The sequence below is a fragment of the Sapajus apella genome, unplaced genomic scaffold (assembly GCF_009761245.1).
Source record: "Sapajus apella isolate SASKATOON/1434 unplaced genomic scaffold, GSC_monkey_1.0 scaffold123, whole genome shotgun sequence".
NCBI lineage: Eukaryota > Metazoa > Chordata > Mammalia > Primates > Cebidae > Sapajus > Sapajus apella.
Window position 1 is genome coordinate 4238906 of NW_022437063.1, and position 26832 is coordinate 4265737.

General features: G+C 51.1%; 1 protein-coding gene across 5 annotated transcripts in view; it reads left to right on the plus strand.

Moving 5' to 3' along the window:
- TBC1D22A (TBC1 domain family member 22A) overlaps positions 1-24545 on the plus strand; it is a 384809-nt gene extending 360264 nt beyond the window's left edge. For 2 of the 5 annotated variants that reach the window (XM_032261504.1, XM_032261508.1), the window contains one exon: positions 2059-2774. In XM_032261504.1, the coding sequence (XP_032117395.1) occupies positions 2059-2187 (129 nt within the window). In that variant the 3' untranslated portion in view covers positions 2188-2774. Of the gene's footprint in view, positions 1-2058; positions 2775-23877 lie in introns of those variants that run through there. The other 3 variants (XM_032261505.1, XM_032261506.1, XM_032261502.1) reach the window with 3 other exon arrangements.
- Positions 24546-26832: the final 2287 nt, after the last annotated feature.

A 26832-nucleotide genomic window follows, 5' to 3' on the forward strand; every position in this document is an offset into this window, starting at 1 on the left:
ATGCGGGAATGGAGAGGGGATGGTCCTGGTGTGTAACCCTCCTGATGTGGGAAAGGAGAGGGGACAGTCCTGGTGTGTAACCCTCCTGATGGGGGATAGAGAGGGAATGGTCCTGGTATGTAACCCTCCTGATGTGGAAATGGAGAGGGGACGGTCCTGGTGTGTAAGCCTCCTGATGGGGGGATGGAAAGGGGATGGTCCTGGTGTGTAACACTCCTGGTGGGGAATGGAGAGGGGACGGTCCTGGTGTGTAACCCTCCTGATGCGGGACGGAGAGTGTGACTCTCGGATGGCTAAGGGGCCTGTGTCAGCGAGGGCGGGGCTGGTAACTTGCGGACCCCAGCTCCCGCACAGCCAGGATGAGAGCCCAGGCCATCTGTCCATGCTCTGTGTCTGCGCAGCTCGGCCCATCCTGTCTTTGTCCCTGTGGAGAGCTTGCCATCCTTATCCGCAGATGAAGGGAGTGTGGCGTGCAGAACCAGGCCCTCTGCTCAGGACCAGGTGGACAGGGAAACAGGATGTGAACAGCAGAGCCCAGCTGCCCATCATTCCCCTCCGTGACAGTCTTGCTGGGCTGTGTTTTCTCAAGGCTGGCAATATGGGCAGCCTGAGCTTGTGGTCCTCCCTGTGTCTTGTCTCCTGTTAGGAGCTGGGGAGAGTCAGTTCAGCACCCTTGGGGCCCCCCAGCCACCTGCCTGACTTCCTGGATCTGGCTTCTGTTTGAGATGAGAGGTAGAAGTAGGGGAGCCTGCAGGTGGCTCCTGGGGGCAAATTCCCGAGGACCAGAGCCCGCAGGGCCATCAGGGCAGTAGACCCCTCCCTCAAGGAGTCTCCCTGGCTTCATGACGGAGCCTGGGCTTCCGCTAGGCCTGACCTGGCGGTCCTGTTTCTCTTGTGAGAACCCTACGCCGGGAGGCTGTCCTGGCCACTCCGCCCTCACTTAAGTGCCTGTGTGTTCTGCCCGTCCTTGGTGGGCCACCAGCTGCTCTGGATGTGGGTGTGTTCACGGGGGGAGGGGCTGTCAGAGAAGATGGTCGTGGGGGTCCCCCCAGGCTCTTTGCTTGTCCTTCCCAGCCCCGGCCTCAGTGGAGGTAGGTCAGCCTCCATCTCCTCAGCGTCCGCATCCTGGCTTCCAGACCGTGAGCTGGACAAGAGCACTGGACTCACTGGGTGGGCATACTGCTCTGGAGACTGTCCCCCATGTGTCTTTTGGGGGTGGGACTCAGTGACCCCACAGCCCACCTAAGCTGAGACATGGTCCAGCTGCAGGCCAGAGGTGCCACCCAGTGAGCCCAGTGTGTCCGCCCAGCGTGCTCAGTGAGCTCGGCGTGTGAGCACCCAGTGCCCCCCACCCTATGCTGGCTGTGCTGCTGGTCTTACGCGCATTTTCCCAGTCTGCCCAGCAGCCCTGACAGGCTGGCAACGGTGACCCCATCTCGCTTAGGAGGGAGCTGGGCCTCGGGATGGAGTCCTTGTCCTAGGGCACCAGACTGGACCCAGACTTGAAACCGGGTTTGGTGGAGCCCCGCATCCCCACCCACTGGCATGAGGCGGGCATGGAGGAGGGGCCAGGCGGGGCTTTGTGTGTTCCTGGGCTCCCTGGGAGGGCCTATTCTGTGGTCTCCACATGTGTGCTTCAGCTGCTGACTGTGCTGGTACCCAGAGGGGTCTCTTGATGCACAGAAATCTGTGCTTAGTGGCAGTGCCACTAAGGTGTGGTGGTGTGGTGCTTCCTGGGCTGATAGAGGCTTCGGGGAGTGGGAAGCTCCTGGGCGGGGCCTGCAAAGCTGCAGCAGGCCCCTGAGAACTGGGTCTCCCCATGAGCGGCCAGAGTCAGTTAAAGGAAGTGCTGGGCGGCCCCTGCCACACTGTCTCAGACCTGCAGCTGCACAGTGGACTTCCTGCCTGGCTGCTGGGATGGGGCAGGGGCTGTGGGGCAAGGCCTGGACGCTGCTGTGGTCGAGCAGGGAGCAGCTGCTGGTGGGCGAGTTTTTCTGGGCCACCCTGCCCTCACTGTAGGTCACCTCCTCTGACCTGGGCTTGTCTCTTTTCCCCCAGGAGCTGCTGCTCTTCCTCCAGAACCTGCCCACAGCCCACTGGGACGATGAGGACATCAGCCTATTGCTGGCCGAGGCCTACCGCCTCAAGTTTGCCTTCGCGGACGCCCCCAATCACTACAAGAAATGAGCCTGGGTCCCCTTGCAGGTGGCCTCCCTGCTCTGGGTGGGCGCCCCGCCTGCCTGGCCGGTGGGAGGCCCCTGTGAGCTGGTCCCGGACTGCCAAACGGCCTTGTGGTGTGGCCCCACCCTCCAGGGGTGCTGGTGAAGATGGGCCCCAGACTTGGTCCAGGGCTGACAAGGACAGGGACAGCCTCTGTTTTCTGAGATACCAAAGAAAGCCAGGGGAGGGTCCCGGCTTCGGTGGCCAGAGGCAGGTCAGGGTCCCCTCGCCCTCACCCTGGAGTGTCCTTGCCAAATGACTGCCTCCTATACCCCCCAGTCTGGGGCGGCCTGGGAGGCGGACCCTCTCGGGAGGCCTGCTGTCTGGACGCCGGGGCCGGACGAGGTGGTGGCCATTTCTACCTACTCTGAAATGAAAAGCTTCCATTCTGTTGAGTGAAAGAATAAAATATAGGCAAAATATAGATGGAGACATTGCGCTGACCTGGGATCTCTCCTGTGAGACCGTCTCACAGCCAGCCGGGTTTCGCCACTGCCGGCCCCTTCTCTCTGTGTTTTCCCGCTTGCTTGGTTTAAACATGACTAGGAAGCTGAGGGTGGGAGTCGGCGCCGTGAGCCCGCTGAGCGCTTGGGAGGCCACGGGACCGAAGGCTGGGAGCGCAGGGAGGCCACGGGACCGAAGGCTGGGAGCGCAGGGAGGCCACGGGACCGAAGGCTGGGAGCGCAGGGAGGCCACGGGACTGAAGGCTGGGAGCGCAGGGAGGCCTCTCGCCATCGCCTTACTTTTCGCCTCGAACTTCTTTTACACAAGAGAATCCCCCACCTCCCTGAGGTCCAAGGCCAAGTGGCCCCGCCATGCAGTTAATTGCTGGCCTCAGACAGAGCCCCTGGAGGCCTGCACAGGGTGTCTGGCCATGTCGGGCTGGTAGACGGGCAGGGGTTCGAGGCCCTGTTGTCAGAGCCCTGAACCACAGCGCTCTTCCCACCGCAGCCTGGCTTGGAAGTGGAATAAGCTTTTGGAGGCTCCCCGGGACTCACTGTCCTTGCCCAGATCTGCTAGGTGTGGGGGAGGTGGGACAGTTTCCACTGTGCACTGGTTCCCACCATGGACCAGTTTCTTTGTGGACCGGTTCCCGCCGTGGACCAGTTCTGCCATGGACGAGCTCTGCTGTGGACTAGCTCTGCTGTGGACTGGTTCCCACTATATACCGGTTCAGCCCTGGACTGGTTCCCACTGTGGACTGGTTCCGCTGTGGACTGGTTCCGCTGTGGACTGGTTCCCGCTGTGGACTGGTTCCCACGGTGGACTCATTTCCGCTGTGGACTGATTCCCGCGGTGGACTGATTCCCGCGGCGGACTGGTTCCCACTGTGGACTCGTTTCCGCTGTGGATTGATTCCCACGGTGGACTGGTTCCCATGGTGGACTGGTTCCCACTGTGGACTGGTTCCCACTGTGGACTCGTTTCCACTGTGGACTGGGTCCCACTGTGGACTGGTTCCCGCTGTGGACTGGTTCTGCCATGTACTGGTTCCTTGGGCTTCAAGTGTGGAAGGGCCCAGACCAGGCCCCTGCCCAGGACCCTGATGGGGCTGTGTCTGTGGCCCCAGGGGCTTCAGGACTGGCTCCCCAGCATTCCCTTGGGTGTGTCACAGGCCTCATGGCCCCTGGAATGTGGGCAGGGCCACAGCCACAGTCTCTCTGATTCCTGAGCCCAGGACAGGCTCATGTCCTCAGCGACCCGCTGGTGACCCACTTCTCAGACTCTCCTCTGTCCCTCCGGAGCAGCTGTGTTCCCTCCCAGGCCTTGGGACACTGCCAGAGACTGTGGGACATACAGGCATAAGTGATGTGTGTATTCCTGCTTCTATTTTAAAAATCCAGGGTCATTACCCACAGAACGGAAATTAGCACAAAGTGCTGTGCAAATGTCAGATGCTCCCAAACTAGCAAAGGGACCAGCTTGCGTCGGACCAGATTTGGTCACACCTTGCCCCTGCCTTCCCTGTACCCGCCCCAGGGTCAGGGGTTCCCCAGACCGCCGCACCGCCTCTTCCTGCCGCCTCCTTTTCTAGACAGGGAGGGGACTCCATCACAGGAAGAGCTGCCCCATGGCCATGTGGAGGGAGCCCCACGTTGCTCAGCTGAGATCAGCCCTGGGAGCAGCCCCTTCTGTAGCTCAGATCACTCTGTGTGGCCAGAAGGTTGGGGACACACCGGATCTGCTTCCTGAGGTGTTTTTTTAAACAGGAAGCTCCATGGAGTTCAGCCCTGTGTGCATTTCCACATGTATGTAAACACCAAGACCGAATGTGAGGGGTGTTGGCTGTGGCCTTGAGTCTGAGCAGATCCATCTGGAATGTTCCGGGTGTGTGTCTGGGTGTGATGTGCTAAAAACACCGAATAAAGATCAGTGACAAAGCCGAAGCCTTGGCCTGTGATTCGAGAACTGGCTGGTCGCGGACAGCGGCACCCTGGCCCAGCCCTGCCAACGGGTCTGAGCTCAGTGTCATTGCCATGCACCAGGCCTGGCATGGGCACAGTGGCACCCGTGGCCTCGTGGCTGCCTGCAGGACCTCTCGGGGAGATGGGGAGGCAGCTGCACAGGTGGTGCCGGGATGCCGCTTGCCCGGGCTGGGCAGGACTCAGACATGGATCTGACCCCTGAAGCCCAGCTCTGCACTGGCTGGAACACAGGAGTGGGGAGTCCAGGCTGGCCTCTCCCAGGCTCCTGCACGAGGGACCTCCCCTCAGGCCACATCTGGTCAAGCACCTGCTGTGCTGGGTAGGACCAGGGTCTGGCTCTACCCCTCCCTCTCCTGGAATGCACTTCCCTCACCCCCACCCACACACTGAAACACCCTCCTTGCCCTGTGTTACTGAAACAAGGCCCTTTGAGCCTCGGTTTCTCAAGGCAGCTTTCCAGGTGCCCCGCACCCCTCTGGGTATCCCCATCTGGGTGCCCCGCCCTTGGGTGCCCCACACCCCCCTGGGTGCCCCACCCTGGGGATCCTCCTCAGCAGCACGTGGCTTTCCACTGCCTTGTGCTGTCCACTGGCTGGGTGTAGGGTTTGTTCCTGTCCCCACGGGTGCACTGGTGGCTCCACAGAGTGGGAGGAGCCCCTTCACCTGTCTTTCCCAGTGTGGAGCTGAGCCAGGCAGGGCTGCCTTCCTGGGCCCGGTGGCCTGAGGTGTGGGTTGACATCACTGATGCCTGGCTGTGGCTGCAGGATAGAGACTGGCTGAACCCAGCAGCCAGCAGGTGTTTGGCTCCTGACTCCAGGTCACAGCTCAGCAGCTGCCATTCGCCTTCACGGTTCCCTGGAGTTTGCAGCTCAGCAGTTGGCTCCTCAGGCCGAACTTGGGGTCTTCGCAGCCTGTGCACACCCTGCTCTTGCTGGTGGCCTGAGCCCAGGGGCCCTGAGATCAGTCCCTGATCTGTGGTGGTTCCTGTCCCATGCACCTCACCCAGCCCGGTCCCTGGGAGAGGCTCGGCCTGTCGGCACCACTGCGGTGCCCTTGCAAGGTCAGACGCGTTGGGGAGCGTTGGGATCCTGGGGAGTAGGAGACGGGGAGTCTGGGTGGTTCGTGCTTTTGGAAGAACTAGTAGGTGGCACGCTCCTGTGCAGCGTCACTGATGGTTGGAAACGGGAGGAACGTTGCCTGTGTTTGAGCAGACCGACACTGATGGAGCCATGGCAACAGGCTGCAGAGTGCGGTGCGCCCGGCCTCCGTGCCATCCTCCAGAGCAGGAGGCTCCTCGCTGACCCTGTGGCCCCAGGGATCTGCTCTCAGGGCCGTAGTGCTGTGGAGTTTGCCAGAGACTCAGACCCCTGAGGGTGTGGGCCTCCCTGGCCCCTGCCCACCATTCTTCTCCTTTTTCAGCCCCAGCCCCTTGGCTTCCCTCCAGCACTGCACTTTGTCCTGCAGGATTTTGGGCTATTGGGGTTGACCCCACTCAGCTGTGAGGCCTTTCTGCACCCAGCCTGCAGCTCCATGCCATAGAGGGTCCCCAGCACAGGATGGCCTCCACACAGGAGTGCGTGCGGCCACTTAGCTGGTCCTGTGTGAGTGACCCAACTGGGGTCCATTTTGTTGATAAGATGAGGCTGGTTTTTTTTTTTTTGAGACAGGGTCTTGCTTGTCAAGGCAGATTCAGATTCTTTAGGACACGGAGTTCCTGGGAATTGACAAAAATGGGCACAGTGCAGAAAATGGGCAGCTCACAAAAGTGATGCCAGTGACCAGTGAAATGTTCACATCACCAGTAGTGACAGAAATGAAAACACATTCACCAGCCATCTGCCTCCACCAGTGCTAGCTGCGTGACCATGGGCTGTGTCTGTGATCCTCTGTTACGCAGCGATGGAAAACAAGTACCCCCTCTCTTTTAGTCTGTATTTTTTTCTGAATATTTTGCAGTGATTTTTCACTGTTGCTGTTTTTACATTTAAACTGTGAAGTATAACACTAACAGAGGTGGCCACAACGCAAACCTAGCTCTCGGTTAATTATCACAAAGCAGACACCCCACGTGATACAGTTTGGCTGTGTCCCCGCCCAGTTCTCATCTTGAGTTGTAGCTCCCATAATTCCCACATTGTGGGAGGGACCTGGTGGGAGATGATTGAATCGTGGAGGCGGTTTCCCCCATGCCGTTCTCATGGTAGTGAATGAGTCTCCCAAGATCTGATTGTTTTATAAGGGAAACTCCTTTCGCTTGCCTCCCGTTCTCTCCTGCCGCCGCCTATGTAAGAGTTGATGTGCCTCCTTGCCTTCCGCTGTGGTTTGTGAGGCCTCCCCAGCCACGTGGAACTGTGAGTCCATTAAACTTCTCTTCTTTATACATCGCCCAGTCGCAGGTCTATCTTTCTTAGCAGTGTGGGAGTGGAATCATACACCACATAGCCACAACCCTGCTCAAGAAATAGAACATGATCCACACTGGATCTCCCTGTGTGCTCCCCTTTCCCAGGCGTGGCACATGGCCCACTTCCAAAGCGCCCTTTAGTTCTGCTTATCTGTACGCTTTATTATATGAATGCAGTTACACAATGTGTACTCTTGGGAACAGCTCTCTTGCTCAGGTTTCTGTTTGTGGGAATAACTGTGTGGTAGTAAGCGTAGTTTCCTCTTTCCCATTTCTGCATAGTTTTCCGTCACATGAATAGATGGCAGTTTGTCCCTTTTACTCCTGATGGTTGGATTGTGTCCAGTTTGGGGTCCTTATAAACAGTGCCTCTCTGAGTATCTGTGTGCCTGTCTCTCGGTGGACGTGGACAGGTGCTTCTGGTTCTGTGGTTTTCTTTCCCCTAAAAGTGGAATTGCAGAGCCGCAGGGTGTGCGTGCACCCTTCCCTCTAATAGATCATGACAAACGATTTTCCAAAGCACCTTTTCCAGCTCACATTTCCACTGGCAGGTCAATGGTTTTCGTTTCTCCACATCCTCCCCGACACCGGTTGTGGTCGGTACCAGCCCTTCTAAGGGGTGTGTCTGCCACTCTGGGTAATCTATCCTTCCCTGCTGCTCGCAGAGCTTCCTACGTGGCCTCTCAGACCTCCCATTGTGGTGCGGCGTCTATTTCCTTCCTGCTGCAACCAAAAGAGACGGAAAGAGACTGACTTGGGATTTCGTGTTACGCTTTCGTTATAAGCATTTTCTCATATCATTAAAATTCTTCAAAAATGTGATTTTAATGACTACATAATATGCAGTTGCACGAATTAACATAATTCATTCCTTTATTATTCATCAAGTTGCTGCTATTTTTCTTCTATAGCAAATGTTGCTGTGATAAATGCCTACATTTCTGGGTACTTTTTCCCTAATAGATTATTAGTAGTAGGATTCTTCAGTCATTATTGCCGAATACAGGAGTCAGCAAAATCACTGCAGCTCTCTCCCCTCCCCACCTGCAGCCCTCTCCCCTCCCCCCCGCAGCCCTCTCCCCTCCCCCCCGCAGCCCTCTCCCCTCCCCCTGAAATGGCAGCAGGTCTGCTCATCTGGTTTAGAAAATATAAGTTTAAGAAATTGTTAAAAAATTTAAAGATATCATTAGAAATAAGAGTGTGTGACTTCCAGGAGAGGGGAAAAAGAAAAAGAATGAACAACGTTGAGAAGGCAAGAAAAGAGGTAGGAATAAAAGCACAGAAAAATTATGGTAAATATGAAATATTAATTGTCATGCCCCAAGCAAGTTCAGATATGATCATGATACGTAATTTACAGTCACCTATTCCCAAAAGGAGATAAGTCGATACTTTTAAAAACTCCAGAAAAGCCAACAACATACTACTGATGAGAGATACACCAAGACTAAAAATTTTTATTTGTTTGAAATGGAAGGATGGAAAAATATGAGGGAAATACCACCCACCTCCCCAGATGTGGTTGGAATATCTGTATTCCCTCAAATCACATTTGAAAAGCATTAACAAGGACAAAGAGGGTGTTTCATATGATCAAAAGCACTTCACTCTGTTGTGGACCTGTATAAATATAACATAACATAAACAAGACGAAAATGGATACAATTGTGAGGAAATACTGACCTATCCATAAGTCTAATGGGAAATTACAACTCATCTGCAGAAAACGATGGACCAATGAGGAAAAGATTTAAAAAGAAGACAGTCAAAATTATTAAATATGGAAGCAAAAGTTATTGGAGTAGAAGAGAAAAAATAATGGAAATGACTGAAAAAAAAAGTTGACTTTTAGAAAGGACTAATACTGGAGGCTTGAGAGGAAGCATCTTTGTCTGTTCTGCAGTTGGTGTATCTCCAGTATTCAGAAACAGGACCTGTCTATAGTAGGAGCCGAATAATGTTTGTTGAATGACAAATAGATAAGCTCCTAAGGATTAATATCCAACTGTAACATTAAAAAGAAGGGAGGTGAACCTGCAAGTGCTGAAATATTTTAAATATTATAAGCATCAAGAGAACCAAAATCAAGCACAGACTGGGAGAAAATAATTGCAAAAGACATACCTTATAAAGAATTGCTATCTAAAATTTAAAAAGAAATCTTAAAACTCAAAAAACAAACAGCCCAATTTTAAAATGGGCAAAAGATCTGGATACCTCACCCAAGAAGATATACAGACAGCAGATAACCATAGAAAAATATGCATGGCGTATTGCAAAATATGCTCAACAATGACATACCACTACACACATAGTAGAATGGCCAAAATCTGATATAAGCAGGAAAGGCAGAGCAAGATGGCAGAACAGAAAGCTCCACCAATCGTCCCCTCGCACAAGGATACCAAGTTAACAGCTGTCTACAGAGAAAAAAACACCTTTCTAAGAGCCAAAAATCAGACACACCTAGACAGAAGGGAATCCACTGCCTTGAAGGTAAGGACCCAGTCCTGTCAGCATTCATCACCTGCTAACTGAAGAGCCCCTGGGCCCTGAATAACCAGCAGTGATGCCCAGGTACTGCATCAAGGGCCTTGGTGAGCCTCTTAGACTTGCTGGCTTTGGGTACCAGCACTGCCACAGGGAGTTAAAGCATCAAGTGGGCCCTTTGAGTCCCCACTTCTAGGACTCGACTCTTGGGTGGCATTTCTGGGCTTGCCCTGCCCCAGAGGGGAGCCCACTGCCTTCAAGACTCTAGGTGGCTTGGAACAGAAACAGAGACTGTGTATTTGGGAGAAAGTAAGGGAAGAGAACAAGAGTCTCTGCCTGGTAATCCAGAGAATTCTCCTGTTTATTCTCCAAGACCAAGCTGGTACCTCTGTAAGTCTGCAAGAACCACAGTGCTACTGGGCTTGGGTGCCCCCCAAAAGAGAAATGATTGGGATCACAACACTCAAGTCCTTTCAAATAATTGGAAAGCCCTCCCAAGAAGAATGGCTACAAATAAGCTCAGACAGTGATGACCAAAACAAATATGTAACTCTTCAATACCCAGACATCGAAGAACATCTGCTAACATCAACACCATCCAGGAAGACCCCACCGAGTGAACTAAACAAGGCACTGGGGACCAATACTGGAGAAACAGGTGTGTGACCTTTCAGGCAGATAATTCAAAATCGCTGCATTGAGGAGACTCAAAGAAGTTCAAGATAACAGAAGGAATTCAGAATTCTGTCAGATTAATTTCACAAACAGTTTGAAATAAACAGTGATGAGCAGAAATTCTGGAGCTGAAAAATACGGTTGGCATACTGAGGAATGCATCAGTATCCTTTAATAGCAAAATGGTTCAAGCAGAAGAAATAATTAGTGAGCTTGAAGACAGGCTATTTAAAAATGCATAGGAGACAAAAGAAAAAATATATAATGAAGCCTGCCTACAGGATCTAGAAAATAGCCTCAAAAGGGCAAATCTAAGAGTTATTGACCTTACAGAGGAGGCTTTATTCAAAGGGATAATAACAGAGAACGTCCCAAACCTAGAGAAAGATATCAATATCCAAGAACCAGAATGTTAGAACACCAAGCAGATTTAACCCAAAGATGATTACCTCAAGGCATTTAATAATCAAACTCCCAAAGATCAAGGATAGAGGATCCTAAAAGCAGCAAGAGAAAAGAAACAACATACAGTGAGGCTTTAATCTGTCTGGGTGAAGATTTTCCAGTGGAAACCTTACAGGCCAGGAGAAAGGGGCATGAGATATTTGAAGTACTGAAGGAAAATAACTTGTACCCTAAAATAGTATATCCTACAAAAATATCCTTCAAACATGAAGGAAAAATAAAAGAATTTCTTAGACAAACGAAAGCTGAGATATTTCAACAATGCCAGGCCCATCCTATAAGAAATGCCAAAGGCATTTCTTCAACCAAGAAGAAAAGGACATTGATGAGCAATAAATAATCACCTAAAGACATAACTTACTGGTAATAGTAGGTACACAGAAAAACACAGAGTATTATGATAATATAACTGGGGTGTGTAAACTACTCTTATCCTAAGTAGAAAGGCTACACAATGAACCAATAAAAAATTTTAACTACAATAACTTTTCAAAACATAGCACAATAAGATATAAATACTAACAACAAAAGGTTAAAAAGTGGGGGGACAAAGTTAAGGCAAGTTTTTGTTTGTTTTCTTTTTGCTTGTTTCTTTATGCACTCTGTTGTTTTCAGGTTAAAATAGTGGGTTATAAGAGGGTTTGCAAGCCTCGTGGTAACCTCAGAACTACCTCAAATGGTAGTTTTGCTTTTAGCTCTTTGAGGAATCACCATCCTGCTTTCTACAATGTTTGAACTAATTTACACTCCCACCAATAGTGTATAGGTGTTCCCTTTTCTCCACAACCTTACCAGTATGTGTAATTTTTTTGACCAGAATACACATTCTTTTTCTCAGCATATGGATCATTTTCAAGGACAGATTATATGTTAGGTCACAAGTCTTAAAACATTAAAAAAAAAATTGAAATAGTAGTAAGCATCTTCTCTGGCCACAATAGAATAAAACTAGAAATTAATAACAAGAAGAATTTTGGAAACCACACAGATACATGGAAATTAAACAATATGCTCCTGAATGACCAGTGGGTCAATGAAGAAATTAAGAAGGAAATTGAAACATTTTCTGAAACAGATGATAATGGAAACACAACATACCAAAACCTATGAGATGCAGCAAAAGCAGTACTAAGAGGGAAGTTAATGGTTATAAACTGTAACTGTGCCTACATCAAAAAGAGGAAAAACTTCAAATAAACAATCTATTGATGCGTCTTAAAGAATTAGAAAAGCAAGAACAAACCAAACCCAAAGTTAGTAGAAGAAAAGAAATAATAAAGATCAGAGCAGAAATAAATGAAATTGAAAGAAAAAAATTACAAAAGATTGATGAAACAAAAAGTTGGTTTTTTGAAAAGTTAAACAAAATTGACAAATCTTTAGACTAAAAAGATCCAAATAAATAAAATTACAAATAGCAAAAGAGACATTGCAACCGATACTGCAGAAATTCAAAGGATCATTAGTGGTTATTATGAGCAACTATATGCCAATAAACTGGAAAATCTAGAAGTCATGGACAAATTCCTAGATACATAGAACCTACTAAGATTGAACCAGGAAGAAATAAAAAACCTGAACAGACAAATAACATGAAACAAGCTTGAAGCTGTAATGAAAAGTCTTCCAGTAAGAAAAGCCTAGGACCTCATAGCTTCACTGCTGAATTGTGCCAAACATTTAAAAAAGAACTTAATATCAATCCTCCTCAAACTATTCCAAGAAATAGAGGAGGAGGGAATGTTTCCAGACTCATCCTGTGACGCCCAGTATTACCCTGATACCAAAACCAGACAAAGGCACATCAAAAGAAACCTACTGGACAATATATCTGATAAATATTGATAGAAAAATCCTCAAAAAAATACTAGCAAACCAAATTCAACAATACATTAGAAAGATCATTCATCATTACCAAATGGGATTTATCCCTGGAATGCTAGGATAGTTCAACATATAAAAATCAATCAACATGGTAAATCATATCAAAAGAATGAAGGATAAAAACCATATGATTATTTCATTTTATGCTGAAAAGGTGTTTTATAAAATTCAACATCCTTTAATAATAAAAACCTTCAATAATAAAAAAAAAACCTGAGCATGGAAGGAATGTATCTGAACGTAATAAAAGCCATATATAACAGACCCACAGCTAGTATCATACTGAATGGGGAACAACTGAAAGCCTTTCTTCTAAGATCTGGAACATGACAAGGATACCCACTGTCACCACTGTTATTCAACATAGTATACTGGAAGTCCTAGCTAGAGCAATCAGAAGAGAGAAATATATAAAGGGTATCCAAATTGGAAAGGAAGAAGTCAAATTATCTTTTGGAAAAACCTAAGGACTCCACCAGGAGACTATTAGAACTGGAAAACAAATTCAATACAATTGCAAGATACAAAATCATCATACAAAAATCAATAGCATTTCTATATGCCAACAGTGAACAATGTGAAAAAGAAATTCAAAAAGTAATCTAATTTATTACAGCCACACAAAATTAAATACCTAGGAGTGAACTCAACCAAAGAAGTGAAAATCTCTGTAATGAAAACTATGAAACACACTGATGAAGGAAATGGAAGAGGACACCAAAAATGGAAAAATATTCCATGTTCATGGATTGAAAGAATCAATATTGTTAAAATGTCCATACTACCCAAAGCAACCTACAGATTCAATACAATCCCTATCAAAATAACGAAGACATTCTTCACAGAAATAGAAAAAACAACCTTAAAATTTATATGGAACCACAAAAGATCCAGAATAGCCAAAGGTAGCCTAAGTGAAAAGAACAAAACGGGAGGAATCACATTACTTGACTTCAAATTATACTACAGAGCTATGGTAACCAAAACAGCATGATACTGGCATAAAAACAGACACATAGACCAATGGAACAGAACAGAGAACCCAGAAACAAATCCACACGCCTACAGTGAACTCACTTTTGACAAAGGTGCCAAAAACATACACTGGGGAAAAAGTCCCTTCAATAAATGGTGTTGTGAAAACTGGATCTCCATATACAAAAGAATGAAACTAGACTCCTATCTCTTGCCATATACAAAAGTAAAAATAAACTAAAGACTTAAATCTAAGACCTCAACCTATGAAACTACTACAGGAAAACATTGGGAAAAATCTCCAGGATATTTATTGGTCTGGGCAAAGATTTCTTGAGTAATACCCTATAAGCACAGACAACCAAAGCAAACATGGATAAATGAGATCACATTAATTAAAAAGCTTCTGCACAGCAAACAATAAAGCGATGAGGTGATCCACAGAATGGGGGAAAATATTTGCAAGCTATCCCTCTGACGGGATTAATAACCAGAATGTATAAGGAGTACAAACAACTATACAGGAAAAAAATCTAATCATCTCATCAAAAATGGGCAAAATACTTGAATAGACATTTCTCAAAAGAACCCATAGAAATAACAAACAGGCATATGAAAGGATGCTCAACGTTACTGATCATCAAAGAAATGCAAATCAAAACTGTTAATACAGTGGGATATCATCTTGTTCCAGTTAACATGGCTTATATTCAATAACCAATGCTGGCAAGGAGTTGGAGAAAAGGGAACCCTTGTACACTATTGGTGGGAGTGTAAATTAGTACAACCACTATGGAGAACAGCTCGGAAGCTCCTCACAAAACTAAAAATTGAGCTACCATATGATCCAGCAATCCCACTGCTAGGTATATATATAGCAAATAGAATGGAAATCAGTATAAGGAAGAGATATCTGCACTCCTATGCTTATTGCAGCACCGTTTACAATAGCCAAGATTTGGAAGCAATTTAAGTGTCCATCAACAAATGAATGGATAAAGAAAATATGGTACATATACACAATGGAGTACTATTCAGCCATAAAAGAGGATGAGATCCTGTCATTTGCAACAACATGGATGGAAGTGGAGGTCATTATGGTGAAATAAGCCAGGAACAGAAAGACAAACATTGCATGTTCTTACTTTTTTTATGGCATCTGAAAATCAAAACAATTGAACTAATGGACGTAGAGAACAGATAGATGATCACCAGAGGCTGGGAATGGTCGTGGAGGGTTGTGTGGGGAGGTGGGGATGGTTAAAAGGCATAAAAAAAAAATTAGAATGATTAAGACCTACTATTTGATAGCACCACAGGGTGACTATAGTCAATAATAACAATCGTGTATTCTAAAATAAAGAATGTAGTTGGATTGTTTGTAACTCAAAGGATAAATGCTTGAAGAGATTGACACCCCATTCTCCATGATGTGCTTAGTTCACATTACATGCCTGTATCAAAACATGTACCCCAGAAATATATGCACATATGTACCCACAAACATGTAAAAAAAAAAAGTAGAATGGCCAAAATCCAAAACACTGACATCAGCAAATGCTGATAAGGATGTGGAGCAACAGGAACTCCCACTCATTGCTGGTGGGAATGCAAGGTGATGCAGCTGCTTTGGAAGACAGTTTGGCAGTTTCTTCTAAATCTAATTGTAGTCTTATCATATAACCCAGCAATCATCTTCTAGATATTTACCCAATTGAGTCAAAAATGTTCAAACACAAAAAACTACAAATGAATGTTTACTTATAATTGCCCAAGCTTGGAAGCAACCAAAATGTCTTTCAATAAGTGAACAGATAAACAAACTATGGTATGTCCATGCAATGGGACATTCTTCAGTGATAAAAAGAAATGTGCTGTTAAGCCATGAAAAGACGTGGAGGAAGTTTTAACACATATAGCTAAGTAAAGAAGCCAACCTGGAAAGGCTGCACACTGTGACGTCAAGTCTATGAGATTTTGGAAAAAGGAAAACCATGGAGACCGTAAATACGTCAGTGGTTTCTAGGGGCTGGGGGTAGTGGGATGAATAGGCAGAGCGCAGAGATTTTTAGGGCAGTGAAGCAGCCCTGTATGATTCTGAAATGGTGGATAATATATACATTTGTCCAAGTCCGTAGAATGTACAACACCACGAGTGGACCTAATGCAGATAGTGGGCCTTGGGAAATAATGATGTGTGAATGTGTCATCGGTTGTGTCTGTGAAATGTGCCTGGTGGTTCAGGGCGCTGGCCTTGGAGGGAGCTAATGTGGGTAGGGTTAGGTGGAAACTATATTTTCTGCTTATTTTTGTATGAATCTGAGACTGCTCTAAAAAATGTAGTCTATTAATTTAAAAAATTCTAAATGCATCCTATGAGTAGCTTTGTACCTATGAATCTGAAAATCTGACTGACATGGGCAATTTTCTAGGAAAATACAAATTACAAAGACTGACTCCAAAAGGAAATAGAAACCTGAATAGATCACAAATCACTCAGTAACTTGAAGGAGCAGCCTTCGATCTCTCCTTTCCAAAGGCCCCATGCCCAGATGGCCTTATGTCGCCTTTTTCCAAACAGGGATCAGAATTTAGGGCATAAAAGAATGCATGAGATTGGGGTCGCTGGCACAGCCGTGGTGGGCTCGAAGCCATGGCTGCACCTGACCAGCCTCTGGGGTCTTGCGTCAGTGGCTTGCTGGGCCTTCATTGGACCATGAAGCTGGGTTTTGCTGCCTTGCAGTTGGCTTTTAACGTCTATGGTCTGGGCAGGGGCTCTGGCCCCTCAAAACTGCATAAAGCCAGTGGCAGGGACTTGAACCAAGACATGTCTTGAGGGCTGGTCCTCAGGAGCAGCTGCCGGCTGCAGCTTGACCTGCCCACATCCAGCAGAGGTGTGTGGGAGGTGGGGCTGAGGCATCGCGGTCATTGAGAGGGGTCACATTGACAGCTGCTGTGATTTTAGGATAAGCCTACATCTTGTCTGCTGGTTATGGGAGTCCACAGGGTCCCCAGGCCATCCACGTACTGTCTGTAAATCCTCAGGCCAGCAAGGCAGGCAAGTGCAGGGCAGCCACATTCTTTTCTGGTGGTTTTGAACTGGATTCAGACCTAAGGAAGAAAACGTGGAGGCACCTGACCAACCTCTCCTTCAGATTATTCTGGTTAATTAAAAACCTAAGACTGGCTGGGCACGGTGGCTCACACCTGTAATCCCAGCACTTTGGGAGGCCGAGGCGGGCAGGTCACCTGAGGTCGAGGGTTCAAGACCAGCCTGACCAGCATGAAGAAACCCTGTCTCTACTAAAAATACAAAATTAGGCGGGCATGTTGGCGCATGCCTGTAATCCCAGCTACTTGGGAGTCTGAGGCAGGAGAACTGCTTGAACCTGGGAGATGGAGGTTGTGGTGAGCCAAGATCATGCCATTGCACTCCAGCCTGGGTGACAAGAGTGAAACTCTTAAAAAACAAACAAAAAAACCCCTAAGACGTGGCCTTAGAGTTCAGTGGCCCACACTGGGGGTGGATTTTATTTTAAAGCAAATTAGAACGATGAGGTAGGGGTGATGCTTACAGTCAAGAGAATGTGGCATCTGTTTACATGGAGACAGAGAAGCAGCTTAGCAAAGGTCTCCCCAAGCCCAAAGCCAGGAGGGTGCCTGAGGAGGGGGAGCTGGGCTTCTAGGGAGCAACGGAAGCAGGGGATGAGAGGGAGTCAGAGGTTTCCATGGGAGCCCAGATGCAGAGAAACACGGATGGGTGCCTCAGATGTGAGGCTCCCAGAGAGTTTTCCGGAAAAGGGGGGACATTAGATTAGGACCAGTGACAACCACCCAGAGACCTAATGGGGACTGGGGAGGAAGGGACTCCTCCCTCAGGGGGACGGAGGGGCGGCACACACCCCAAGAGCCACCTGGGAGTCCAGAGACAGATGGGTGAGTCCCAGCTTAGAGATCTCTCGTGGACAACACCCTGGGTGTGCCACGTGGCTGAAATAGAGAAAGGAGACAAAGGTTGGAAACACCCCGAAGTCATGCCATGGGAAATTAACAGTGTCAGGTGTTCCTTCGCATGGCGGGGTGCATGCGATGCCCGGCTAAGATGAGTAAGTAGGTTCATAAGGTCTTCATGGGGACACCAGTAACACCAGTGAGAAAGCAGTGGAGCATGGAACAGGGAGCAGAGACAGCTGTCCCCCGCCTTGGTCACAGCCGGTCCCCACCATGCCCACAGCCGGCCCCCTTCCCATGCTCACAGCTGCCTCCCACCCCCTGCTCACAGCCGGTCCCCCATGCTCAAAGCTGGCCAGGGGGGCTCTAGGACCTCACCGGGACAACCCCAGCTGCCCTAGCACCAGTGAGGAAGCACTACCATTGTTCCCTTACAGAGGGAACACCCACGGCTCAGAGAAACCACAAAGGTGCCCAAAGAGACACAGCCCCTCCTGGGTGCCGGGATGGGAACTCGGGCAGGGGCAAGTTGTATATTTCTATTTATATTTAAATAATGATATAACTTGCATTTACACATAATTATATTAAGTTATACTTTGTTTCTTATAATCTGAATGATTCAGATACAACCAGATGTTAACAGCGGTTAATCCCCGGGTGTGGGTATGAGAGTGTTTGTTAAATTATTCATTTTCTTTTCTGTAATTTTCCATTGATTTTTTAAAAAAAAAAAGACTTGGCCTAGCCCTTGGGAGCCTGAGCCTGCGGCTTGTTGGGGCCGTGGGGTGAGGGGCCAGGCGGGCTGTGTTCCCTGCACAGAGGTTGGGTGGATGGCACAGCAGCCTCGGCATGGTGGCCCGGGGCTGGCATCTCCTTCCTGGGGAGAAGCCGCCTGGCTGTGGCCTAAGTCCTGCTCCGCCCCGTCTGTCTGTCCTTGCGTGGGGCCTGGCCTGGAAAAGCTCAGAGGCTTGTTTGAGAAGGAATGGTAGAGCTTGCCGCCCTCCCCAGGAGCTCTCCCTACCTGGCACCCACACCCTCCCCATGCCCTCTCTCTTACCCCGTTCCATTTTCTTCAGGGATGATTGTCACCTGCAAGGATCTGTGTTGTTTCCTAGTCTAGGGTCTTCTCCCCCTAGGCCACCAGCTCCACAAAGCAGGACCGGGTCTGTCTTGTCCATTCCTGTCCCAGCATCTAAAACAGGGCTGGACATGTGACTGGGCCCATGGTGGGTCCTTCACAACATTTGAGAGCTGGAGGAAGGAGCTCTGGATACATCAGGGAGCTCAGCCCAGGGGAGGCCGGGCTGACCCAAGTGACTTGGTTTTTGCACCTGGCTTTGTTCCATTGCAGTGTCCCTGGGGCATCTTGATGGTCCCCCATCCTCATCTGTTGAGGCTGAAGGCCCAGGGACACCCCGCCAGCTCTTGTCTTGGTGCTAAACTGGGCAGGAGAGATTTTATCCAGTAGGTGGCATGACGAGGCCGGCCTGGCACCATGGAGGGTGATTGATCATTTCACTCCACAAGCATTTATTGGACACCTACTGTCTTCCAGGCATGGATCTGTGGAGTGACTGATGGTCCCTGGGGTGGGCATTATGGTTCCACTCTAGTGGCAGAGGAGGACACTGGAGGTTAGCTGCCCATGAGTGAGGACGCTGGTGTCACACCTCTCCACCAGGCCCTCACTGTTGCAGCCAAGCCAGAGGCCGCAGCGTGGAGGCAGCCCAGGCTTCACAGCGGTGAGGTCGGTCCATCCCGCTCTTCCTGGTGACAAGAAGTGGAAAGGCATCTCCGCTCCCCACACCAGGTCAGAATCTCTTAGTAAACTTGGTGACCACCATCCATCCTCACGTGCCCGTCACCAGGGAATGCTAACGAGGACAGAGGACCCAGGGACGGCCACTGCTGACCCGGCTATTAAAAATAATTGGCCACCCATAAAGCATATAAAAAATGTGTTCGCCTTCAGTTTGGCTGGGAAATGTGAATTATTCTCATGTTGCCATAGAAACCAAGGTAAGTTCCTAACGTCTTTCAGATAGTTAATTTTGTGAGCCCAGCGATGGTCATTGTGCATTGTTCAGAAAAGCAGGAGAGAGCGAGAGAGAGAACAAGAGGGACAGGGGGAGAGACAGAGAGAAAGAGAAAGAGGGGGGAAAGAGAGGTAGGGAGAGACAGAGTGGGAGACAGAAGGAGAGAGAGAGGAGAAGGAGAGAAAAGGAGAGATGGGAGATGGAGGGAGGGAGAGAGGGGAGAGAGGGAAAGAGAGAGGAGGGGGAGAAAGAGAGAGGGAGGGAAGGAGAGGGACAGACAGAGGCGGAGGCAGGAGAGGGAGAAAGAGAAGGACGCGTCCCTGCATGTCTGAGCCTCCAGCACGCACTGGCTCCCGGAGACCCCCTGGGCAGCAGCCTGGGCTGGGCGTGGGGCTTCCAGCTCATGGGACATGCACTCTGTTCGCAGGTGTCCCTGAGGGCCCTGCTCTGCTGTCTCTCTGAGGATACCTGATTCTTCCTCTAAGGCCTAGTGCCCTCCCCAGCCCTGTGAGCTCTGGGCCCTGAGCAGCCACCAGTATCTGGAGGAGTGGGGGGCCAGGTCAGCACCCCCATCTCTGCAGCCACCAGTATCTGGAGGAGTGGGGGGTCAAGTCAGCACCCCCATCCCTGCTTCCTCCTCTTCTCTGGTGTGCAGGGGTGGGAAGCCTCCCCCAGCCCCTTCTGAGCCAATGCAGTCCTCTGCTGGGAGCCCCCAGGTCCGGCTCCGCCTGCCTTGGGCCTGCTGGCTGTGCCTGTGTGAGGATGGGGCCGGCCAGGGCAGCACTGCCATGTGACCTGATGACTAATGCAGGAATCCTTGCTTTCCAGTGACTTCCAGGGATGGCAGGGTGGAGGCTTCTGGCTTGGGCTGCTCCCAGTGGCTGTGGGATGTGGTGCCAGGCACTGCTCAGGACCCCGGGAGGTAAGGCTGTGTCCAGGTGTCGCTTGCTGGGGCGCTCCTCACCTGCCCCTGGCCAGCCTCTTTCCCCGTCCCCTCCACAGGACCAGCCGATCCTGTGGCATCTGAGCCCTGGTGCTCACTCCTAGCCCTGGATGTGTGGCCTGTCTGCAGTTCCCCTCTTGCCTGCCTGCCCCTGGACAGTCCCCTGCATTCTAACCACCGGGCCCCAGCGGCTGTCCGAACCCTCTTCTCTGCCTCCGCTCCTCCCTCTGCCCATAAAGGCTTCTCTATCTGGAAAATGCACGGGTGTGTTTAAGGGCCATGGTCGAAGGCTCTCCCGTGGTAGCTCCATCCATGGGACCCTGGAGAGCCCCGTCCTGCTCTGTCCAGCCCCTACAGTATGTCACAGGAGTGTACCTGCAGCCTTTTGTCCCCTCCTCCTGGCAGGGACGGACTCCAGCCTGGCCACCCCAGCCTCGAGGGATGGACTAGGGGGAGCACCTCTGTTGGGGTTCCCCAGCTCTGCAGTAGCCAGGAGGAGGCCCAGCTGTAGTCCGGGTGCCTCCAGGTCCAGGGGAGTGGACCCATGGTTCCTTTGTAGAGCAGGACCATCCTCAGGGTGTCTGGAGCCGGTGGGCATGGCAAGGCAGAAAGGGGAGCAGGGGTGTGGTCATGGGGGCATGGCATCAGGGGGTGTGACACACAGAAGGGAGTGGGCTTGGTCATGGGGGCATGACGTGGGGGCATGGCAAGCAGAAAGGGGAGTGGGGCATGGCGTCATGGGGGCGTGGTGTTGCTGAGGCCTGGCACCATGGGGCGGGGCATCTCAAAGCGTGGCATCACAGGGGGTGTGGTGTCCTGGGGGTGGTGTTGCAGGGACGGGGCATCACCTGTCTGTCCCCAGGTTGGGCTCCATTTGCTTCCTGGTCTTTCCTCAGCCCAGTGTAGGCCATTTACTGCTTTTATACCACTTTTAAATCATTTACTTAGAAATTGTCTAACATCTAGTGGTGGGAAGAAGAGAAAAATGATCAACCTTAAAAATCTCAATTTTAAGTTGAGCTGTTTGAAATAGCACAATTTCCAAATTACAGGCAGGTTAGAAGATGAAAAACACACCGATCATTGAATTGAGAGAGAGACAGAGATAGAAAGAGACAGAGAGAGAGGATCTGCCTCGGGGACCCTGGGGAGGAGGGACTGTGTCCTGGACAGGGGCCTGGTGCTGCTGGCTGAGCCCTGAAGGCTAACAAGGGTGAACGGCACTTAACCTCAAGTCTTACCCATGCTAATACCTCTATGTATTTTTTTTCCACCATGAAAGTAGTAGAGGCCATTAACAAACTGGAAACTAGAGAGTGGGAAGAAGACAGGGCGAGTTCCCACCAGCCGCTCCAGGGTTCTGCCTCCGACAGGCGCTGTCCAGGGTTCTGCCCCCGACAGGCGCTATCCAGGGTTCTGACCCCGACAGGCGCTGATTCAGCCCCAACCCTCTCGGGTCCTTGGAAAGTGTCCCCTAGTCACCTGAGCTTTCGGCCCCGGCTCGGGCTGTTCACCACTGCACTAGTTGTTTTTGTCTGTTCATCAAGACATCCCCGGCGTAAAGATGGCAGAGTGTCCAAAGACGGACTCAAGGCCACACACCGGTGCAGCTGAGAGACCATCCAAGGGCGAGTGGGGCGTGGGCAAGCTGAACCTTGGAAGGACTTGGGGAGACCTGGGGGGCACTCAGAGCTGGTGCTAGGGGATCCCTCCCGAGGTGTCCATGCAGAGGGAAGCTACCCCAGGCCTCCAAGCTCTTTCCAGCCCAGACTGGGGGTTTTTTCCTGAGTGCTCACTGGGGCCCCTGGGGCAGAGCTTGGAAACCCCGGCTCCTGAAAGATTTCCATCGATTTGCCAAATTAATGTTCTAGTTCTCCATGTCTCGGGGGCTGTAATGAAGTGTCGATGGGAATAAGAGGGTGAAACAGAAGAATAAAATGTCTTTTATGGTGTCATTACACTTTTATAATAAGATTTACTTGTCAACTTAAAATGTAATAATGTAATAATTTATTTGGTGACCTAATGAAGACCGCAGTTCAAGGTTCTGGGAGTCATAATTGCCTCTGGAAAGGTGAGGGCCTTTCTCTGCACTCCACACCCAGCTGCCCTTCTGTGCTGTCTAGAGCCCTGAGGGAAGGGAGTGCAGAGTTATTTCTGTGTGGCTGGGCCCCTCCAAAGGGGTCAGTGGTTTAGAGACAGTGGGAGTGCAGGCTAGGGCACAGCTTACCCATGGGTCCTGGGCCAGAGCTTTCTCCTGAAAAAGGGAAGTGGGTTTCACATACTCAGCATCACTCACCCATGCACACCCTGAACCAGCCCAGAGCCAGGCTGTGGGAGTCATCACAACCTGGGCTCATTCCAGCCTGGGAGGGTCAGGGTTTTCAGAGAGGTTGGGACATTTCAGCTGGGCCTTGAAGAATGAGTAGGAGTTTGTTGGATACAAGAGAACATTTTGGAAAGAGAAGAGCATGAGCAAAAGTGGAGGGGGCCTGGCTGGAGATCCAGTCTGGAGCTCAGCATGGGGGAGTATGGAGATTGGTAAAGAGGAGCAAGAGAAAATTCTGGAAAAATAGAATGGGACCAGCTCTAGATGCCCTGAGGTTGAGGTCCCCTGAGCTTAGGGGCCTGGGAGAAGGAACAGGTGGGGCATCCTCTGGGTGAGCTTTGGGGCTTTTTTGCGGGATTCTTGGCGGCTGTGCTGCCGCTTGCTGGGCATGACTCTGTGCAGAGGTTGGGAACTAGGGCCTGGCATGTCAATCAGGAGGCAGCTGCAAGAAGCCTGTTGGCTTGATCTCAGTGGACTCTGAGGTGGGTGGACTCACAGGCGGGTGGGCATGGCAGTGCCATCCATCAGGGTGCCCTGTGCTTTCTCCTGCACCCTGAAGCCAGAGACTGCGGGGGGCCCCTCCTTTCTCCCCCTCCCCGAAGGCCTCAGCCACTCATGCCCTCAGGGCAGCCCCCTCCTCTGTGCTTCCTCCTGGCCTTTTTGGAATCCCAGGTCATCCCCTCTCCCAGGGCGGGATGCCTGGGTTTCCAGGCAGGAGCCAGGATGGATTGTGGCGATGAGGGTCCCCATCTGGTTTACTCCACCCTGACCCACACCCTTGTGTCATCTCCTCCATCCTAACTCCCACCTCTCCTCCCCCCAGGACGCTGTCACCCCCCACCCTATCCTCCTGGTGTGTGCACCCCTGCACTGGGAGCTTGTGGAGGAGATGTTAGGCCACTAGGGCCAGGTTGGGACAGTGTTCTTCCCACCCAATAACACCCAGTCCTCCTCCACATGGAGCTCCTCGGCCAGGGCTTGAAGGGCTGAAACCATTGCTGTGAGGTCATGGCTGGTGGTGAGCAGTGTCTCCCAGCTGCTAGGCTCCACTCCAACCGTGCGTGCCCTACCCCCAGGCTACAGGACACAGGGTTCCACTTGGAATCATTCCAGTGACTCTGAAGAAAATGAATTTAGGACAGGAGGCAGCGAGGGAGGGAGAGGAGACGGCGTCTGGGCCACCTTGGCCTCAACCTGCTTGGTGTTCCAGGTGGGTCACCCCTCCTGGCACGCTGGTGTCGGCTCGCCTGTGAGCTGACTCACCGCTCGCCCGACTCGCCACTCACCTTCTCTCTCCTCTTCCGTAAGACTGAAGGTGAACCTTACATCCTAGATAACTGGACAGAGGCTATCTGTGGCTTGGCGCGTGAGGACAGGTGGGGACAAGGTGGGGGGGCATGACCCGAAGGGACCCCCAGACAGCCTGGCTCCCCTTTGATTCCTGCTGATTGCCTGGACAGACCGGGATGCCCTCCCAGTGTCTGGGTGGAAGGAAGGGGGCTCACCAAGTCCTGGGGCTGGGTTGGTACTGCCAGGTTGCCCCTGCCAATTCCGTGTCCCTCTGCACCTCTGCCAGGAAGCCCTTTCCTTCTCCTTCCCTGGCATCTAGGGGCCTTGTGAAGAAGGAAGGAGCCCTCCATTAAGGTAGAAGCTGAGGGTGTGCTGAGCCCTGACCTGCATAGCTCCCTACTGTGGGTGTGCAGACATGTATATGTAAGCATGTGTGCATGTATATGTGTGACGTGTGCATATGTGTATGGTATGATGCATGTGCACATGCATGTGTGATGTGTGTGCATGTGTGTGCGTGTGGGTATATGCGCATGTGTGCATGTATTTGTGTGTACATGTGTATGCATGCATGGGTATATGTGCATTGTGTGCATGCATGCACATGTGTATTGTGTGTATGCATGTGTGTGTGCATGCACGTATATGTGTGTGGATGTGCATTGGTACGTGTGCATGCATGCACGTGTGCATTGTGTGTATGCATGTGTGTGTGGATGTGCACTGATATGCGTGCATGCATACACATTGTGTGTATACATGTGTGTGCATGTGTGTGGATGCCCTCTCTGGGAAACCAGAGAGTGCAGGCCTGGGAGGCAGTACAGAGCCTGAGGATCAGCAGCTGAAGACATACCCCAGGCCTGTCCCTGTGCACAGCTGCTTGGTAGAGGAGGGCTGCAGCTTCTTGAGGCAAACCCCCCTCCAGTTTCTGGGGCAGCCAGACATAGGGGACTTGGGCAGGAGCAGCCACAGAGGCTGTGGCAGGAGCAGCTTGTCTGGGCATCAGAGTGATGTTCCACGAAGGCTGGAAGTGAACCAGGTGCTGTGCCCAGCCCCAGCTACCCCTCAGTCCCCAGGCACCCTTTGGGGTGCTCTTGGTGCCCTTCATCATGCAGACATGGTGGGACATGGTGCCCAGGGTGAGGAGCCATCCTTGCTAGTCTGGAACAGACTTGCATATGCTGGCTGTGAGCAGGGTCGCCTCCCGCGCAGGCAGTATCTGGCAAAGCTTTGGGTGTTGGAGCCTCTTGGTGGGTCTGCTCCTCCCTGGCATCCAGGACCCCGCTCCTGCCTGGGCTGCCCCTACCCTATGGGTGCCAGGACACAGGGCCCCTCTCTGCGGCTCACTGCTAATGGCTGAGTTATTTCTCCAGCGTGGCTTCAGTGACAGAGTTTTTGCTGACATGCAGGATTTCTGGCAGGGCTGGGCGATGCTCCTGGTGATCCTACCTGAGGTCATTAATTTCAACAACCCTAGCCGGCTTCATCAGAAAGGGATTTTTGCAATAACATTAACAAACCATAAATATCTGCCATCCCCAGAGGAGGCAGTGGCTGAGTCCCACCTTCCCAGCGGGAGGGGCTGGCTGGGCCGAGCATCGTATTTCTTGACTGTTGGTGCAGTGCGGGGAGGCTCTGTCTTTCCACCGAGGTCCAAGTGCTGCTGAAATGACAGGAATCCAGGCAGCCGCTGCTGAGTGAGGGCCTCACAGCCCTGCTCTTCTGGCCGTTGTTCTGGGATGGTCAGGCTTTAGCCTCGAAGCTCTGCGTTCCTAGAGCCACAGGGCTTGGCTCCACTTTGGCAAATTTCTGCTGACAGATCGGAGGTGAGAGCCTCGTTTTGTGGACTGAGACCCATTGTGGGGCCTTGAGGGCTGCAGGACCCTAAGGCTGGGCCTGAGTTTCCAGGCTGGCTTCCTTCCTGGGGGGAGACAGGCCCCAGCCTTACCTGGTGGGTGGGGCCATCGCCAGCCCCCAGGTAGCTCATACCTGATGCCTCCCAGTTCCTGGGGCACCCTTCCCAGTGTGTGAGGCAGGGAGGCTGTGCCAGCGAGGAGGCCGGGGCTGGGAGGGCGGCACAGCATCACACGCTCTCACGGATGGCGCCGTCTGTCTTCCTCTGGATCTGGGAGTACAGTGGGGCGGGGAGGGGGAGGGGCAGTGGGATGTCCCGTTTCTCACACCTCAGGGGCCGGCAGGAGTGGACAGTTAAATGGTCCACCTGGTGGGGGCTGCATGCTGAGGGTGCTGGGGACATGATCAATGTTCTCTAAATGCCCAGTAATTGGAGTGTGGTGAAACTGTGAATTACGACAACAGACGAAGATGACAATAGAAGAATGACTTCTGCTCTTTCTGGAAGAGCTGCTCACTTCACAGCACTTTAACGCACGTGCCTTCTGGCCTATTGGAAGTTGGTGACGATTCACATTTGGCTCAGTGAGTGATTCCTTTTGGAAGAAAACATGCAATAAATTGGCTCTTATGTGTGGAGGGCAGCCTGAGGAACCTTACTCTGGGGGTGTAAGTCAAGGAGCTGTGGAGCTGCCGTGGCACAGCCCGGCTGCCCTCATGCCTTTCGGAAGGTGCAGGGCTGCTCAGCTCACCCCCCTCAGCTTGGGTTCCACCCACGGCCCCTGGGCAAAGAGGGGCTCCAGGGGCTGGCGCACAGGCCTTCAGACGGTGGTGACTTGCCGGCCCCTTGTGCCCACGTGGCTTTGGAAGGGCATATGTCTTGG